A 20333-nucleotide genomic window follows, 5' to 3' on the forward strand; every position below is an offset into this window, starting at 1 on the left:
GGAGATAAACAGATGTGTCCCAGCTGCCATGTTGACTGGAAACCCCTGCGTCTGTTACCTGAGAAAGCTCAACACAGGAGTGCCTGGTGTCCTCGGTTTTCTTCCCTGCACTTGACAGAACTGAAGTTAAGGGCTCGCTTCGGCAGCACATGTACCTTAGAACAGAAGTAAAAATTGTGTCTAACTTATTTTAACACCCAGTGAGAAGGATATTTAGAGCACCAACCTTGTATCTGGTGTCCAGAGCTTCTTGTTTTGATTGGCTGTTTTAATCATTCCGAAGATTGAAAACTGACTTAAAAATGTTCAAAGCTCACACACTCAGAATTATGGCATAAATGTGACAGTCGTTAGAGGGGATACTAATTGCATTCTCTCAACTCTTAATTATCTGAGCATAGCTTATCTTTTGCCTGGGTTATTAACTGTAGTCCAAAAGCCCTGAGGCATGAGCGAGCTCAGTACCTTCAGGAGACAGAATGAAGACTGTTCTGGCCAGTGAAGCTTGAGGAGGAGGAAGCACGGGGCGGGGGGGGGGGGGGGGGGCACGCCCCACAGGAACTTGTTCCACGTGGACCGTGGACCGGGAGCCGGTTGGGCTGTTGGGTGGTGAGCAGAAGAGAGGCATGAGGAGATCTAACTGCCAGTCCTAGAGGTCACCTTGGATTCCCATGGAGAGCAGATTGAGGAGGGGGAGGAGGGAAGCAGGTGGTCGGTGGTCCAGGCAGAGAGGATGGCTGTGTGTGCTCAGGAGGAGCACCGGACAGAGGGAAGTGGTAGACTCCGGGTGTGCTCCGAAGGTCCAGCCAGCAGGACTTGCTGGTGGCCAAGGTTTTGGGGGAGGAAGGGCAGAAACTGAGGGAGAGGATGAGGTCTGCGCAACTGCTGACGTTTACCAAGCAAGGAAGACTAGGGACGAGGTGTTCAGAGTTAGGCGGGGGTTGAGAGTTTGGGCTTCAGGTCTGAAATGTTTAGGAGACTCTAAGTGAAGATGGTAGGTGGGTACTTGGGATAGGTTAAGGCAAGAGATAAAATTTGGGAGGCATTTGCATGTAAATTTATAGCACTTTTTATCTTCTGCCTATTAATAATTTGTAAGCATTTTCATTCCCCCCCTTTAACCTTTACAGATCTAGTTCATGTTGTTACTTCTACTCTATAGAACCAGAACGTGGAGACTCAGGCGAGTAGTTTGCCTACTTCCGCTCAGTGCTGGCAGAGCCAGGATTTGAATCCGGGTTTTTGATCTGAGTACATTTCCCATTCTGTTAAAGCTGGTTAAAGGTGGCTCCTGTCTCTTGATATCCCACTACCACTCTGCTCCCAAGGTTGCCATAGTCTCTAGGAATCCCCCCTTGGGAGAGACAACCTTTTCTTGAAACTGAAATCTAATATTTCTTACAGCTTTTGTGTATCTCCTCCTTAAGGTGGTCATTTTCTCAAAACTCCCATTCTTGGATAAGCAGTTTTACAGGGCTTGCCTCTACCACCAGTTTGGAGTAAATACTGTCCCCACATACTTTATTCCAGAAATGTCTGCCAAACCCCCATCTTAAGACATACTCCTAGCGTAAAGCTGTATTTTTCAGGAATCCCTTCCTATCCAGGATCAACTCATTATAAAACACTGTCCCCATTTCCTTCTTTAATCAGTCCTCTGGCCAGGCTCTCATGGCCTTGGTTAAAATTCTATCAAGAATTTGAGCAGATATGAAAGGAAGTATTGAGCCCTCAACTTTGAGCATTCTCCTGATTCCTCTGGCTAGCTGTGGCAGAGCCAGCAAAGAGGGAAGCCGAGGGACAGTGAGGACAGTGGGCTGGTTTGGAACATTCACGTGCAGCAGGCACAGCTGGTGGCGTCTGTGAGGAGCCATACGACCCAGCCCTTAGTGTGGGGTCCAGGGAGGAACAGCAGGAGGTCTAGAACAGCTGGATGTTGGCGAGTGAGACGTCATGAACAGGATGGAGAAGGCAGTCCACAGCCTCAGCTGTGGTCGTCTGTCATTGTCATGAAAGGAGCTGATGGAGGTTCAGTAGTATGTGAATCTTCAGGACATGTGTCGCACCATGATCCCTGCATTGATTTGTTTGCCTTTTGGCCCAGACACATGCCAGAGTAAGAGCAGTGTTAGCTGGGCTTCTTTTCACTATTTTCAGGCAGGATCGTTTGGAAATTGTATCTTTTCCTTTGTAGGAAGGAAGCTGACATGTGTATTCTGTATGAGAAAATGTAAAGATCATTTGATTTAATGTACCTTTATGCCCATTTCTGTTTTCCTCCTGCATTTAGAGCATTGTATTTGTTATCTTTGGTGTTCAGAGAGCAAAATGTAACCCTGCACATGGCCTGATTTTTGTCCTTTGTTAGTAGTTAACTTTTACAGAGCTGTTGTTATTTTAGCAAGGATTCTTTCAGTATACATGTAGTGTGTCGATCGTATTTCTACCCCTGTTGCTTCCCATAATTTCCTCTCTGACAATTAGAGGAGCCTTCAAAATCTAGTTTCACAGAACCTGAGTGTCTATCCTGCTCCAGCCTGATCAGTTTTAAGGTGGTGGGGTAATAAGTAGCTAAATGAAACAAATGTGTGGTGGAGGCTGTACCGTAGTAGCATGCTGTGTGTTGTAACCGAGCTCACGGAGAAGATTGAAGAGGACAGAGCGGGCAGTGAGCTGCGGCAGGAGTGTCCGCACCGAGTAGTCAGTTGGGAATCCGCACCAGTGCCGTGCGATAAGCAGACAGTGAGGTAGCTGATACGAGAAGGCCCACGAAGAATCAGAGTGTTGGAGCCGGAGCTGTTAGAAATGCGACAGCCTCAGCAAACAGTGTTGCCTTCTGTGACCTCCGGAGTGGAGGAGTACTAAGCCGAGAGCCACATGTGGGGAAGGAGAAGTATTTCACGAAGGCAGAGGAGGCAGGATTCGCTCACAGCACACTCTTTAGATAAGGGAATTCCAATAGTCTTCTAGGGAGAAATTCAAAGAATGTTAATGAAGTACAGCCTTCCTTTGGGTCTTTGGGAAGCCTGTTATATGTCTCCTCACTAAATGCCACTGAGTCAACGCCCCCTCCCCGCCACCCCCCCCCCCCAAGAGCTGGGTCTTGAATCAAGAAGCTCTAGAGCAGTGCTTTCTTTACTAAAATTGCAAAATACGAATTTGTTGTACTTGTTTACAAAAGAAGGACAGTTTTATTTAGTCTGTTTTCATCTCAGTTGGGGAGAAGTTTTAAAACCCTGAAGTTTTGTTCTCTTTCCCAAGTATTCTAGATTTGTAGATGCCTTAGAAGGACTTGGCAGAGTGATGCTGCATGGGGCAAAAGAGAGTAGAACGTGGTTCTGGAATGTTCTTTATGTTTTCTCATCATAGTCTTCATCAGTAGAGTTGAAGATAGAAAAAGACGTTCACATATAATGTGATTGGAGTCATGTTTAAAACAAGAGTTTTTATTAAAATCAAAATTACGTATTTAAGTCTCTTGAACTTTGGTATGTATAAGTTCTATATGAAGGGAACTCATCCAAGGCAGACATTTTTATCTTGAGCTTTGTGTTTTCTGATGGTTACTGCATTTATTAGAAGGACACGGGCACCTGGGTGGCTCGGTTGAGTGTCTGACTTCAGCTTCGGTCTTGATCTCGTGGTTCATGGGTTCGAGCCCTGCATCGGGCTCTGTGCTGACAGCTCACAGCCTGGAGCCTGCTTCAGATTCTGTGTCTCCCTTTCTCTCTGCCCCTCCCCTGCTCATGTGCTGTTGCTGTCCGTCTGTCTGTCTGTCTCTCTCTCTCTCAAAAATAAACATTTAAAAATTTTTTTAAAAAAAAGGGCAAGCAGATTTCCCCCTTTCTAAAAAAAAAATTAACAGAAATTATGTTAGCCTAGGGAGTTCCCAAGTTGAGTATCCTTGCAGTGTACAGGCAAACCAAATTATTATATTTCCAGATTTCCTCCTACTTTTGCTGCCATTCACAACGAGGGAGGAAAAGTGGACTCCTTTGATGTGGGGGGGGGGGGGGAAGCAATATATCACTTCCCTGAAAGAACATTTCTCAGTCTCTCATGTGAAAAAGGATTAGCACCTCCAACAAAGGTCCTGTAGATCACAGAATTGGGCAGCAATACCAAATAGTATTCCTGAGGAGAGGAAAAACTGTATTTGAGCAAGAGTGTTTGTCCTGGCAAACAGAAGCTTTTTAATAACTGCAAATCTGAGATAATGGCCTGCGCTCCTCGGAATCTCCCCCTAAATCCTCAGACAGCCAGTTTAAACAGAGCAAAGCCAACCTTTGTTTTAAAATAGAAGTATAGTCTTATCAAAATACAGTGTTTTCATGGACTGGTTCAGAGTATCTTTGGTTCATAAGGATCACATATTTACAGATAAAATGGTTTGCAAGAGTCCTCTGTGACCCTCGCCTGTCAGCAGCAGTTCTGTTACAAAGCCACTCGCTTCTCTATTTTGCGTTAATAAAAGTTACTCATCAACTTGCTGAATTAACGTATTAAGATTTTGGTTGAGTGTGTATTAGAAGAAAAAAAAAACTACCCTGACTTCCCAACACATCACAGAATCCTTGTACGGTTGGGAGAAAGAGGCTGTGGGAAGTAAGAACATGTCAATTCTTGAGTGGCAGAAAAGCTGAGAGGAAAGTTCGTTGGTTAAACAAGCTTTGGTTAAAAACTTTGCTTTTTCCGGGTCTTAATTTATTTCCTTTTTCTGGATTCTGTTTTCTAATACCGAGAGAATGAAAACACTCTGATTGAAAATAATAATAATAGTACCTTGTACACATGTAGCACTTGAGGCCGCCTAAAATCCTCTCTGCCAGACTGAAGCTTCAAAGTCTGGATGTCTTTGGCTCCCTACTTTGCTTGATCCTGCCTGAATGAAAGATTCTAAGTGGGAGGGGAGAAGGAGGCCGAAGGAGCTAACAGTGTGAGCCCCAGAACAAGGTGTAGGATGCCAAGTGACCCTTCAGAATTTTGGTCTGAAAACAAATTCTGGGAACTCTTAGTTTAATGCTAGAAATCAGGATTATTTTATCCACATGGACCCCTTAATTGTAAGAAGATTTTATTTCATTTACTTTCTTAAGAACAAATTTTGGTCTTGGGTCGCTAGCTAGTAACCCTCTGACCTTTCAGTAAATATCCAACTAAAGCTTTGAAATTAGGGTGTTTAGTGTTTTATGGCCCAGAATAAAAATCTCCAATTCTGTTTCCAAATAGTGTAGCCTCAACACATTTTATTAAGCTCTTGACACATTGAGCTGTGTGTATTTTGTAAAGTTCCTATGGTTATTGTTTTACAATAGCTGCTTCCAGAAGCATTGTAAGGGTTTCAATTAATCAGCCCTTTGTGTGCTTCAGACTATGCAAATTTATCACATCAAACCATTCAACTGCTCATGGGAAAGCCGTGTAAAAACTGTATTGTCTTCTAGCGCCTCCTCTCATTTAGAGTGATGTTTTAATAAGAAAGCTAATCAAGTTTTCTTATGCATTATTTATCTGTTAAGATGTAAGGAAGAGCCAAATTAAAATTATGTCAACTGGGATATGGCAGGAGATGTGATAGATCTGGAAGTGATTCAACGGCAAAACAAAGCTAATATGATTCAACAGTTTTTGTCTCCTCCCCTCCCCCTGGGGATTATTTAAGGTGGTGGTGTGAAAAATAAAAGAAGGTCAATTCAGTAACTGGAAAGGAGGGAAGGAAGAAAGGAGGAACCACCTGTGTTAGCCTTTATGTTTCGATTTAAAGATTCACATTTCTGACTATACAAAGGCTTATCGAGATGAGTTTATTCAAAGCAAAAACGCGTTTTACTTGATACAAATGGTCAAACTGGAAAGCATCCCCGCTGCTCACCCCCCCTTTCGTCACTTAGTAAACCATTTCGCTCTGGAAGTCTGCAGCCCGGGGCCTGTGAGTTGTAAAGTTGGTAGGGGACACCATCCTGATGATGTCAGATGATCTCAACAGCCCAGCCGAGTGAGCTCCTTTTCGGCCCCTTCATCCAGTTAGTGCCACAGCTACTGCTTCTTCTATTCATTAGGCTGGTCTCCTCTGCTTTGCTAGTTTGCTTCCTGCTGAGAGTAATTAGGTTTCTTATATAATAATAATTCCTTGTGTTTAGATGCTGCCTTTCTCTAAGGACCTTAAAGTACCTCTCAGACATTAGTTCATCTGGTCTTCTAACACAATTGCCTCATGAGATAGGTGCTAATTGTTCCCATTACAAAGACCAAACAACCAAGGCTCACCAGAAAGTGGTGCTTTCCCTCCCACAGGAACACTGTATTGCTTGAACCTCAGGGAGTCAAAGGAAGGTCCCCTGATTCCTTGATATTCTGCCTTGATCTGAGACTCCAGGGGGTGGTGAGCCCTTTGCGGATGGAACCCTCTCCTCCCCGCCTCCCCAAGTCTGCGAACCTCATTAATACCAAGTAATACCATTACTTCTCTACAAAACACCAACACTTTTCTTACGCTGGGACAGATAAAGAAAAATCACAGCAACACTTCACCCCTCCTTAGTGCTGAGAGCGTTAAACTCTGCACAATAAATAGCTTATCTAAGAGGTGAGTACGCACAGAAGGTCAAAGTAGATCATTTTAACCTCTGATTAGTATTATTTCAGCAAAACCCACTGCCCAATGTACTCTGCATCATTTAGAACATGAGAATGTCTCCAGCTGAATTGTATAAATGTTTTCGTTTTCAATATTCAGTCACTGAAATCTGTACAGGACACCTGTCAGGTGGGGTTGAGTCCTGAGCCCCCTCCTGCCACCTCTGACACAGCCCTCATCCGGAACATATGCTTGGTAACTGAGGGACAGGATCCTCTTTCCTCCCTCAGGAAAGGAAGGGTCCTAAGATACCAGCCTCAGAGTGGCCTACATCATCCAAAAGTGCTTACACGAGACAGTAGACTTACTAATAAAAGTTAAAGCAAGGGGGACCTGGGTGGCTCAGTTGAGTGTCTGACTCTTCATTTTGCCTCAGGTCGTGGTGCCAGGGTTGTGGGATCGAGCCCCACTTCCATGCACATGCTGCCCACCCCCCTCTCTGTCAAATCAAAAAATATTTTTTTTAATTAAAACAGTGAAGCAGACTGTGATGTTCAAGTGAGACCTGGTTATCAACAAAATAGAAAATGATTTGTTAGTCTGTTCTCAACACACTGAAGTCACATCAAAAAGAGCCCTCAGGGCACCTGAGTCACTCAGTGGGTTAAGTGTCCGATTCTCAATTTCGGCTCAAGCCACGATCTCATGGTTTGTGAGTTCAAGCCCCACATTGGGCTCTGTGCTGATGGTTCGGAGTCTGTGATTCTCTCTCTCTCTCAAAATAAAATTAAAAAAAAAAAAAAAAAAGCAGCTCTTGAACTAAAAATGTCATTACACTTTTCTCCTGCCAGTTCTATTCCCTTTCCTGTCTTGACATGGTACTAGAATGCTTTTGTTTTTCCTTATCTTTTGTTTTATCTTTTATTTTTTTCTATTTGAATTAAGAATGGTCCATTACACTAAAACTAGTTTTTAAAAAAAGAAGCCAAAAATGACTTGTGAACAAGTCATTTGCTGTTTATAATTAGAAATACTTTCTAATAATGATTCATTGGATTAACTCAACTTTCGTGGGGCAAACCTATTCTTAAAATGATTTATATGTTGTTCTGCAAGGCTACGGAAATAGAAATAACAAATTGGCGTAAGATCCTCCAGTGCTTAGGGGGTGGCACACAGACAGCTGTGACAGTGGGTCCCCAGGTTTGCTGTTCCTGCGTGGCTTGGGGGTCAGACTTGTGGGTTTAGACTCCCTAACTTCTTCACCTTTACATTTGAAATTAATATTGATGTTGATGGAATAATACATCACCGATGGGGTATCTGTGGAACCGTTGTGCTCTGACATTGTGTTCTAGTCTCTCCCTGTTACCTATTTTCAGCTCCTAAAAGGTCTGGAGTGTAGGCTGGGGTCTACTTCCCAGTTGGCCCCTGTAAGTCCATTACACATTCCGGGCCCTGTTAAACTGGTGCATTTGCATTTCGCTGCCAGGAGGTTGTGCTATAAACAATGGGGTTAAGACACCAGCGTGAGCCAGGGGATGAAATTTTATTTTAAAATCTGAAATGCTGTGTAAGCATTTAAGGTAGGAATCGGTAATTGTTTCAACAACAGCTTCCATTAGATATGGTTTATTTGTAGTCCATCGTCTTTTCAAGGATCCAGGGGAGTGTTAACACACTGGAGCGGACTGCATATCATTTACATTTTTAAACTAGCATTAAGGGAAAGTGACCACAACTTCTTAAGAGTTCTAAATGTTGGGAGAAATTTTATGCCTCCATCCTCAGAGAAAATAGTTTTAATGTTTCATTTGAAAATAAGACCAGAAACCTTCCTTTGCTTTGATGAAGGATTGGAATAATTCTGAAACTGAGAAGTACCTTTTTAAAAAAAAGAAAAGTCTGGTTCTAAGCCTGCGAGCTCTCTTCTCCCCGCCCCTAATGAATTCCGTAAAATACAAACTTTTAAAAATCATCTGTCTCATTTGAGATTCAAGATCATCAAATTCTGTCTAAATATTTTGTTTTAACTTCTAAGCTCATTATGGTTTCTTTGTGTTAACTTGTATTAAAATCTGTCAGCTATGACTGGTCTCATAAGCACAGTCAGCGGACCAGAATAAGTTAATTATTTACTTGTGTCACTAGTGCTCTTCATCTAATGAAATGCACAGCTGTGTTAGATCTGCAGTTGGATGTGTAGCTTCCATTGTTCCGCGAGTCAGCAGAGGGTAGAAGCCCCAGTGATGGAGAGCCCTCAGTTCTTTCTGCTGTTCTGGCTTTCTGTGTCGATTTCATGGATCTTTTATCATTCACTTTCACACAAAACAAACAACACAGGGCTGTCTGCTATGGGAACCATCTTGGCATATAAAAGGGTTTTCAGAGCCTAAAGTAATTTTAAGTTAGCTAAGATTTAATTTTTGGCTTACAGGTGCCCTTGATTTGGATGTGGCCAAAGCAGTTCCTATAATGGGATGGAAAAAAAAAAAAACCCAAAGTTACTTACATGTATTTTTAAATGCAGGGTCAAAAAGGGGCTGGTATAATTACTTCCCAAAAAGGAAAACCGGTACTACATTTTAATCGGGTTTCAAGCAAAGTTATTAGAGATTCAGATTTCAGGGGAAGGAGCATTGCTTTTGTTTTCATAGCTAAGTTAAGTTGGCTTGATTAACCGTGTCAACTAAAACTAAAAATACCAAAATGCAAATCACCTCTCTCCTCACCCTCCCCCCCATTGTAAGTATTCCCTGCTTCCTCCGGAGCTGCTCTACCTCCTGCCCCTCACTCCCACCTCCTCATGTTGCCGGGGGTGGTGGGGGGGGGGGCAGTGGACTCCGGCTCCCCCCTGTGAACTGCTACTGAAGGGTGCCGAGGTCTTCCTTTGGTTTTGTTTTGAAGGGATATAGCCAAACCCTCCACCTCCTCACCAGCCAAAGTGACATTCTCTCCAGAGCACATCCCAGGACCGGCCTCTGCAGGAACTGCCATTTTTAACATTTTGTTCGCTGCTACACAATGTTGTTGTCGGTGCACCTAGATTTACAATTTGATCTCTTTCAGAGTAGATTTCCCAGTAGCCCAAGGGTTTGTCAGATAATTTCAGTGTGGGCAAGATGGATTTTTGAAGGGAAGGAAGAAGGGGTCACACACTCTGCTTGATTTAAATTCCAAGACCTCGTAGTTGAATTTGAAATAAACTGAACTGAATGATTGTTCCTGTTCTTCATGTAGGAAAGCATACGTTCTTTATAATAAACAGTACAGTTTCAACCAAAAAGCCAATTATGGTACCTACGTGCTCTAGAATTCAATACCACGAACCTAATTACCATATTGTAGGCAGCCGCTGGAAATCGGGATATTAATAACCAATACTGAAAGCACATGGCTTTCTTTTTCTTTAGACTTTAGCTTTTGGTGATTAGGACACATCACAAAAATTTTATTTCAGAATAGTTGGAGTAATTATGTAGAAATCAAACAGGAATGAAGAATTTCTTGGAGAGCAGTTTCTGTGCAGTAGGTGCACATACTTGATAACTTTATATACAAGGGAAAGGGAATTTTATCTTAGTAAGTGTGAAAGGACTTTATTTCTCCACCCAATGCCATTGTACACTAGTTTTCCAATTTCAAATCGTGTAGGTTGTGGTTAACAATCTAAAAGAGGCCCCATCCCTCCTACCAAGAAAATGAAATCAGAGGAATTAAGCAACAAAATCCCCTACAGGTTGGAATAATATGAAGAGAGTAATAAAATAATGTAAGAGACCATCAGTAGTGTGCATAGAACTGGTAGGTTTTTGTTCTGTTTTCATTCTTAGAATTACGTTTCTAATTCCAGTCTTTTCTTCCAAGAATAATCTGGCATTTAATTTTCTTGTTCAACTTTACAGCTTCAATCAAAGATCATTTTCCTAATGTGTTGTAGGTGGTAGGAATTAAAATTCCTTAGGGCAGTTTAGGCTCAGCCAGGGAAGCCCTGGCAAAAACTAGCCCATCAGCCAGTGCTCTGGGTGCCCTATTAGCAAGTCAGCCTCACACGGATCCTCCTTATCACAGTTTTTTAAAACCAAATGTGAACACATCTGTCAGACAGGTAGTTCTGTGTTTGGTGGAGGAGTCGGATTCCTGTGATTTGGCGGTGGGAGGTAGCAGATCGCAGACTAGCTGACCAGGAGCGAAATCGAAATCGCTGTTGACTTGAAGCTTCAGGGGCGGAGGCGGGGCCGGGGCCCAGCGGAGTTGTCGCACTTGGGTCTCCGTGGCGGGAGAGGTTGGGCGAGCAGCCTGACAGCACCAGCGGGTGTCACGCCAGCAGGCCAGTCCACAGGCTGCGACGCTCTCTGCGAGGACGGCCGTTTTCAAATTGTATCATCTGGCAAGATGGTGGGAAATGGCTCTTGTGACTCTTGATGGAGACCATGCAGAAGGCTGTAGAGATAGCGGTGGGGAGCTGCCAGTTAAGCACTGCAGTCTTCTTTTCTGCTGATGTGCTTTACATGGCATGAGATCTTCTCTCCCCCAGGTGTTTGTGGCTTGATCGTCCCTCAGGAAGACATGCCGTTTTGTGATTCTGGCATTTGTCCGGACATCATCATGAACCCACATGGCTTCCCATCACGAATGACGGTCAGTACGCTTTTCAGAGGTACTGCTTTTTAGGAAGAAGGCAGGAGTGGGTTCGTAGGGAGTGTTGGCCGTGAGAGCCTGAAAGTTATTTTTAGAAAGAGCCCTTTGACCCTTTTGCCAAATGAAGAGGTTCCTAGCTCCTGACAGTGCTAGGTTACCCTCCTCTAGAGAGGGAGTGCAAAGCATGCCGGCCCTTCCTTCAAGAGCAGTCTTCTGGGGGATGCACGTGCCCCTCAGCAAAAAGAACCTCTTGTGTTAACCTTACTGTATCTCCCTTCCATGGTTATTGTTTTGCAATCCTGGCTCCACCACTTACCGGCTGTGCAGCTTGGGAAAGCTGCTCAGCCTCTCTGTGCTTCATTCCCTCATGTGTACATTGAGGGAAAGAACAGTGCCGATCTCGTGGGGCTTTTGGGGGCATAAACTTGGATCCCACGCGTCAGGCTTTTCCAAGCGTCACACGTGAGAGAGTGGTAACTATTCACTGCCATTTCACAGCTGTTTGGGAAAGTAGGCCACAGCTAAACAGACAGAATTCCTATACCCCAGGAAGCTGCCCACTAAGGCTGTTTGACCCCACAGGTGGGAAAGCTGATCGAGCTGCTGGCCGGCAAGGCCGGGGTGCTGGACGGCAGGTTCCACTACGGCACTGCGTTTGGAGGCAGTAAAGTGAAGGACGTGTGTGAAGACCTCGTCCGCCATGGTTATAACTACTTGGGGAAAGACTATGTTACATCTGGCATCACAGGGTAAGTGTGTTTTTAGACATTTTAAAGAAAAGCGTGATTTTATTAGAGTAAGAGGTAAGAGCCCTTGTGGTACACCTTAGGATAAGTTTTACTCTTTTAAGAAATCGGACACAAGAAAATCTGAATTTGTGATGGAGGGGTTAGCTTAAAGCCACAGTGGTAATCGTTTTGCAATATATGAGTGGATCAGATCAACATGCTGCTCATTTTAAACTTGCTCACAGTAGAAGTCAGTTATATCTCAGTAAAACAGTGCTGGGGGGAGGAAATCCAAATCGGAAAACTGACAAGTTAAGGAGTGCTGTTCTTACTGGTGAGGCTATCATTTTAAAAGTAGAAGAGAGTTCATTTACCAAAATAGGATATCGATACAACTTTTAATTGTATATAATGTAAAATCCCATAACCACTGAACTTTCTCTGCATTAACAGGATGAATATCAGGTAATTAGTGCTCTGACAGTGCTCTGATAATTAGTGCTCTGAGTCCTAGCATTTGTGTATTCGTTCACGATGTGTGCTAGGTACTAGGTATATAATGGGAAACAAAATAAACACGGTCCTTTAACTAGGGAGCCAACCACTAAAATTTGTGACTAGACTTACTGCAAAAATATGACAAAAGGTAACTTCTTAGCAGGACCTACCCTGACTTCCCAATTTAAAACTTACACTGTACTGCCCATTTTCTACTTGAAATTTCTCTGTCGCGTTCATCATTATCAGACACCCCATGTAATAATGCTGCCTAATACTGTTACCTGTCTCCTCCATGAGAGCAGGGCTTGTCTGTTTTGTTGACTGTTTTATTTCCAATGCCTGCACACAGCAGGTGCTCCATAAAGATTTTGTCAGTAAAGGAACCGAGAACAAATCAGTACAAATAGCTCTCACCGAAATGAAGGGAAAGAATGGGTTAGGAGATGTCTCTGAGGAGGTGGGTGATACAGAGGATGAGAAGGGTAGACCATGTGAAGAGTGTGTTTCCTGCAGAGGAGAAGTGGGTTTGACATCTTCCAAGGGACAGACCTCCGCTCACCTGAGGTGAGTTTGCGGAAGGGAAAGCGCCTTCTCCTGGGCTGAGCACTGGCTCCTCCTGTTACCCTGGGCAAACAGACAGGGTCTTGAAACTTGACTGACACATCCTTTTAAAGGATCAAATTAGCTGCTTAAGTTAAGACACACATTGTGTTTTACGCCGGATAAAACTCTGGGACATGGTGTTTATACTGTTTTTCTGAGGCTTCACCCTGCTTGAACACAAGTGAAACTGGGTGTGGAGGCGTGCATAAGGACCCAGGGCTTGATTTGTGCTGCATGTAGATCGGCCAGATAGGATTACAATGGCTGGAATGTACATCTTTTGAAAATACTGAGTGCTTTCTAAAATGATCTATCCGAACTGTGATAACATAGATTTCCCTAGGTGTATCGTGCCCGAGATGTTCTAGAAAATCACATTACAGGAAGAGAATAATGGTCCATTTCCAAAGTGACGCACTGAAGGTAGCTGACGTCCACTTCAAAAATTAGTTGTCGGGGCGAAACTGATGGTCTTGGTCTTTGTTCCTCGTCCATAAATAATGGAGTTGACCAGAAACTGTGCAGATCCAATGAATGGATTTGATGGGCCTTCTAAACATCATTTTAATAACAGATTTGGATGGGTTATGCTCTGCTTCTGATAGATTACTTCAGGTTCTGTCTACACCGTCTTCCCCTACGCCCCAGCTAGTGTTTTCATGTGTTTGCCATTCATCTCAAGAGGCAGAGTTTGAGAAACATTAGTTTAGCTTATTAGTTGAAAGTTCTCCAAAGGGCTTGCGAATACATTCACCCACCAGCTTCACCCCTCGCCACATCCTTGAGATAACCAGGAGGGAGAATTGCGCACGGCTCTCTTCATTTGGGGATGGGGTGGCATTAGGTGACAGAGTTCCATAAATTCTGCCACGAGCAACCATGCTGTGGAGGATTGGAACCTTGACTCTCAGAGCTGGAAAGAACCTTGGTCTGACCCCCTTGTTGGACAACTAGGAAGACTGAGGTAAAGAGGTCATGTTATTACTGGGTGACAGAGCTGGGACAGGAGTGGTGTCTCCGGACACCCCATCCATTGTGTCCTGCACCCCACTTACCTGGCTGTCCTTAAGCCAGTGCGGTGGCCAGACAGCTAGAAAAGCCTATGGCGCTGAAAATGGTGGAAGACAAGCCAAGCAGGAGGGACCAAGAGCTTTGATGGAACCTCTGCCACACAGCTCGCTGCCTTTGCTCTTCCCACTCGCACATCGTGCTGTGGCCCAACGTACGGGGTTCAAGACGGGCCAGCGTGGCAGGGAGCACCCTGGATCTGCCTCAGCCCGTTCCGCAGCTCTGATAAACCTCTCAGACCCTCTGTGCCTGTTTCTTCATTTTAAAAATAAGCCCCCTTTCTTCTGAGGACGTTCTGGAACGGTTCACATTGTTCAGAGGCTTTAATCCCCTGCCTGCTATTGCTCCAAACTACAGAAAAAAGGTTTCTCCTGTCAAAGCACTGAAATATTCACTGTCCTCCTTTACAACTTTCACTATAGTTTTTCAAAGGATGCATCGAGTCAGCTGTATTTTAACAGACGTTTACTGAGCACCAGTTATGTGCCAGACAGGGTTAGTAGTGCTGGAGCCACAGTGGCAGAAGAGACCAAGTGCTTATCCTGAGGAGTTTACTTCAGGTGGGGAAGACAGGCAATAATCAGGGAAATACTAAATGTGGATTATAATAATACCAAGTGGTAATCCGTGCTCTGAAGAAGCAAAGCCAAGGTAAGCGTTGAGATAGCACAGGGGCACGGTGATGGGGTGGGAGCAGGACTCCTCTTTAGATAAGGTGGTGAGGGAAAGGAAAGTCTTTGAGGAGGTGAGATGCTTGACAGCCATGTGAATACCTGGTGGAAGAATGTTTTAGGCAGAGGAAAGAGTAAATGCGAAGGCCCCGAGGCAGACAGGCTTCCTACATTTGAGGAGCAATGAAGAGGCCGGTGTTACTGGAGTGGAATGAGCAATGGGGAAAGGCAACAGGAGATGAGTCAGAGGTGGGCAAGAACCAGATTATGTTAGACCTTATTGCTGTGTTACACAATTTGGATGATACAGATTAGTGCTGAGATTTACACTTCAGAAGGAATCACTCTGGTTTGTCTGTGAAAAGAAGATCGTTAAGGGATATGAGCAGAAGCAGGGACTGTGTGCAAGAGTCCAGGCAAGAAAAGGCAGTAGCCTGATGAGGGCGAGGACAGTGAAGGAGGGACCTTCCTCTACATACTTTTTCATAGTCTGTTTAAGGTTTTATTTCTTAATTAAACAGTGTGTCTTCTAACGTATCCATGGTGTTTTTATATTTCCAGATCTTGCCTTTTCATTCAGTGCACAATGAAAATCATTGTCTGCCACTCATTCATAAACCTGGTCTGAAGCAAGGCCCTGCCATTGAGGGGTCCTGGAAAAGGCTGTCTGTTGTTAGCCCAAACTTGGTCTCTTAGCCCAAAACTCTGAACTTTTCTTTCAGCGAGCCCTTAGAAGCGTACATCTATTTTGGCCCCGTGTACTATCAGAAACTGAAGCACATGGTGCTGGATAAGATGCATGCCCGGGCGCGGGGCCCACGAGCTGTTCTTACCAGGTAAGAGAAAAGCATTCACAAAAAGAATTTCTAATGCAGTCGAGTCTACCTTGCATTGCCCAGATATAGCAATAAGCTGAGTCCGTGAAGTTTCTGTTTCCCTGAGATGTCAAAATTTGGAGTGCTGGGCATCAGCAAAAGTCATATCTGTCTGGTTAGCATGAAAAAATAGCAGCCGATTAAAACTCGTTTCATAGGCACAAGAGCAGACCCATTGAAGGTCTTGCCAGTAGTCGCCTAACATGCTCATTGACCTTGTACCTGTTTGCAAACGTGGTTCTCATTCAAAAAGGTTCATATGTAAGAACGTAGACACACTTACACATCATAGATACACACGTAGATACTCCTGTGGGCTGCCATGTGTACACAGAAAACACATACGTACTTTGTTTGGGAGCCCAAGCCACAACTCATTTCTTAAAATTTCTGTTATTGGAGCATAAGGCACCTGTACTTGCCTGCTCATTCGAATAAGCTCCAGGAGGTCCACCTGTGCCCCATTCGCCAGCGCATCCTCAGTTCCAAGCACAGTGCCTGTGTGTTGATGAATGGGTATAATTGTTGGGAAGAAATTGCAGGTACTGTTTCACGTGTTCTTAGTGCTTGGTTCTTAGTATTACGTTGCTTGTACTATATCACGTGTACTTAGTACTAGTTGGAGAAGCATAGTCCAGGGCAGTAGTTCTCAACCACAAGCAAGTTTACCTCCGGGGGAGAGTTGACAATGTCTGAAGACATCTTGGAATGTCACAACCAGATGGGACAGGGGGCAAACTACTGGCATCCAGTGGGTGGCGGCCAGGAATAATGCTACATACCTAGCAATGCACAGGGCAGCTCCCACCACAAAGAATTACCCAGTTCAGCATGGTTCTCATGCCAACATCGAGGAATCCTGGGCCAGGAGAGGGAACACAGGCCTTGAAGCCAGAGAGACATGGACGTAAACTCAACTCCACCCTGTGGTTCTGCCACAAGCCTCAGACACATCACTTAGCTTCTCGCAGCTTCAGTTTTTCTCCTACGTGAAGTGGCGACACTAATGCCCATTTCACGGCATGCTGGTGAATGTCAGAGGTTTGAATATAGAATATATGTATAGTGCCCATCGATGGGGGATGCTCAGGAAATATCCAGTTCCCTGCCTGCCTTCACTGATCACGGCATAGATGTTACAATAGGGACAGGACCGGCGATGAAACAACTGGTATGTGAGTTTACTTTTATAGACCAAGGGAGGGGGGTGGAGGGCTAAATCCCATGATGCAGTTGCATATGGCTGTTGAAATGATAGACACTTGTGCTCAAAATTACAGAAGAGGGAAGAGAAGTTGAGATTCTCAGGACACCAATGATCCCAGCAGTGAGACCCTGCTTGGGTTAGGTGTATCTCTCCCCTGAGTGCAGTCCCTCCAGAGCCTTCATTTCAGTTATAACATCTAAGATCGATTCCAGAATAACAAGTGTCAAAACAGTTTTTGCTTCGTTGTGTAAAAAACTTACTACTTTAGTACTTTAGTGCATTCTGTGGGAAGACTGCCAACAGTGCATTTACCCATTCCTAGTCCCTTATCTCACTTCTGGGTTCTGCTCATGTATGATCCGGCCACCTTCACTTGTCCAGTGGTCAGGGAGAGAGGGACCCTCCTACCCCAGGTGTTCTGTCAGCAGGTAAAGACGTACATAAGGAAGTTTCTACTAATGGTGTGTTCATGTAGACTATTTGTTTCATTTAGACTTACTGTTTGTCAGTTTTTTATATGTAAATTGTCTTTCAACAAATAATCTACAACTCAAGTCTAGTTCCTAATGTAACCTTTAGCAACAACATAAGGTAAAATTTGAGCACATGTTGGCCCCGCTCTGTTTACCTTTCTCTTTGGAAAATCGGTGGCAACGGTAAAAAGTAAAAGATGCTGTGGGATAGAGCAAACAAGGTTTGTGGTCCACTCCTGCTCAAGGAGTGTCACCCCGAAATCAGCCAGCCAGGGAGATAGCTCACTTTTTCTTTTTTTAGACATTGTGGCGTCACTACCTGGGTGGGGTTGCCTGTGTGGTTTCAGAATCCCCCAGTTGTATCTCTGAGTCCTAGATTCTTAACTTTTTCAAAGTATTCTCAAGCACGGCAGATACATCAGCCCCAGGGAATCCATTCAGGGGACTCCTAGCTCCCAGCTGAAGTGCCCCCTCTAAGGAGGAATAGTGTGTTTTCATACCTGAAGGGGACACACAGGACTTTCCCTGTCTCTGGGGAACTTCCCTTCTGGCTCAGGCACTCTGTCCTCCCAGATGATTCCTCATCTAGTCCAAATTTTATAAAACTCCATTTGCTTCTTTCCATGTTTGTTTCTTAATAACCTGGAGCCGCTTCTCCCTGGAGCCCTGGCAGGAACTACTGGGGACCCAGGTTTCTTCCACAGTCTGTTCTGCTTAGTTTCTCCACTTGAAATAACAGAACTGAAATATCCCTGAAAATACTCAAAAGACCATCTTACTGACTTGAGGACTGTGCTATCCTAACAATAGTGATACCGCGATGGTAGTAGGAATGATAGCTCTGCTGCTTTATATGATTATATATTAGCTTATTATGTCATATAATATTACACAATTATTTTTTATTATCACTCAATTGTAATAACAGTAGCAATCACTAGTATTACATCTCCTCTCATTTAAGGCTCTTTGGGAGCCTTAAATTTTACATTTTGCAAATGCGGCTGAGAGGCGAGCTAAGCCCCCAATTCCAGGTCACCGTCTAGTTAGTGATTTGCACCCAGGCGAACCCTCCTCTGAAGCCGTGTGCTCTCCGCCAGCGTGTGATGCGGCCCCTCTGTTTGTTTAACGTAAAAATGACACGTTTGTCTAACTTGTTTCAAAGGCAGCCCACCGAAGGTCGATCTCGTGATGGCGGTTTGCGTCTTGGAGAGATGGAACGTGACTGTTTAATCGGTTATGGAGCCAGTATGCTTTTACTAGAGAGACTAATGATTTCAAGTGATGCCTTTGAGGTGGATGTCTGTGGGCAGTGTGGACTTCTGGGGTATTCTGGCTGGTAAGTGGATACCATATGTCTCTCACACCCCTTGCCTCTTAAATCACAGCTCAAGAAGTGACCCTAGAGCACACCCACATATTCTCCAACCTTCCCCATCCATGCATTCCTAGAATTGGGGATTTTATATGTACCTGTTTAGTTTGTCTACCTCATGTTCTGCTTTCTACACCACTAGAGGTTAAGTACCCAAGGAGTATAGACTTTGTTTTCTTCTTAATGTTATCTCGAACACTTTTTTTTTAAGTTTGCTTATTATTTTTTTTTCAGAGAGAGAGAGAGTTGGGGGTGGGGGGCACACAGAGGGAGAGAGAGAATCCCATGCAGGCTCCACACTGTCAGTGCAGAGCCAATGTGGAGCTCAAACTCACGAACTGTGAGATCGTGACCTGAGCTGAAATCAAGAGTCGGTTGCTACTCAGGTACCCCTCAGACACCTTTTATAACACTATTCACCTCTAAAAAATCCTAGCAGATTCACTGTTAGTTATGAGAATTATAGCATTTTATAACTAGAAACTTGTTTTTATTTTCTTAAGATTTATTTATTTTTGAGAGAGCGCAAGCTGGGAAGGGGCAGAGAGAGGAGGGGAGGACAGAAGATTCGAAGTGAGCTCCGTACTGACAGCAGCGAGCTCCACGTGGGACTTGAACTCGTGAGCCATGAGGTCAGGACCTGAGCCAAAGTCAGATGCTCAGCCGACCGAGCCACCCCGGTGCCCCTGTAACTAGAAACTTTAGAGAACGTGTGTTGAACAGCCTTATTCAACCTTAGGCCCAAAGAGCCGTGTGTGTTGTTCCACATTATATGGCAAATTGGGGACAGGCAGGACCAGGACCTGGTACCCTGACACCTGTTTGTGTGCTCTCTGCGTAGCAAACTGCTACACACTTGGGACTGAATTCCGTGATGGCAGCAACGAGGTCTGTCTCAGTCATTCATTCAACAGCTTGAGGCTGCTAAGTGCCAGATACTCTCTGGGCCCCAGAATATGGGGGTGAATAAGACCAGTGAATGGCTGCTCACAGGGAACTTATCTCCTAGTTCCTTCTAACTGCATTCTCTCTTGTTTATACCTCCTGCAGCCTGGGGTCTGGTGGTTGCTTAGTGAAAAACAATTGCTAAATGATAACTAACCCTGCATATGGAGGGTAGCGAATAGATAAAGTATGTAAATCATGAAATTTGTCATTTCTGTGCAGAGTTGAGGACACAAAGTCCAGCTTAAAAGATGAAACTATGTATTTTTTGGTCTTTCCTCTTCATAAATGTTCCACTCTCCTGCCAAGGAACAACTGGTCTGCTTCGGGCCAATCCTGACCCGGAGCCCCGACTTACCTTGTAGGCAGGAGAGCCCATAGCTTGCCGGTCTTGGCTTGCTTTTCTGTCAGAGACGAGGTCTCACGAGGTCCAAAGCAGGTGCTGCAGGAACAGGAGACAGTCTTTACTCCTTTTTTTTTTTTTTTAATTTTATTTATTTATTTTTGAGACAGAGAGAGACAGAGCATGAACGGGGGAGGGTCAGAGAGAGGGAGACACAGAATCCGAAACAGGCTCCAGGCTCTGAGCGGTCAGCACAGAGCCCGACGCGGGGCTCGAACTCACGGACCGCGAGATCATGACCTGAGCTGAAGTCGGCTGCTTAACCG

At 44.4% G+C, this 20333-nt stretch overlaps 1 protein-coding gene across 1 annotated transcript in view; it reads left to right on the forward strand.

Moving 5' to 3' along the window:
* Positions 1-20333, forward strand: part of POLR3B (RNA polymerase III subunit B) — a 103684-nt gene that overhangs the window by 78863 nt on the left and 4488 nt on the right. Inside the window, exons 24-27 of the mRNA XM_049626230.1 lie at positions 11115-11218; positions 11801-11967; positions 15512-15625; positions 18510-18683. Of these exons, the coding sequence (XP_049482187.1) occupies positions 11115-11218; positions 11801-11967; positions 15512-15625; positions 18510-18683 (559 nt within the window). The remainder of the gene's footprint in view (positions 1-11114; positions 11219-11800; positions 11968-15511; positions 15626-18509; positions 18684-20333) is intronic.

Source organism: Panthera uncia, chromosome B4 (genome assembly GCF_023721935.1).
Source record: "Panthera uncia isolate 11264 chromosome B4, Puncia_PCG_1.0, whole genome shotgun sequence".
In the NCBI taxonomy this organism is placed as follows: Eukaryota; Metazoa; Chordata; class Mammalia; order Carnivora; family Felidae; genus Panthera; species Panthera uncia.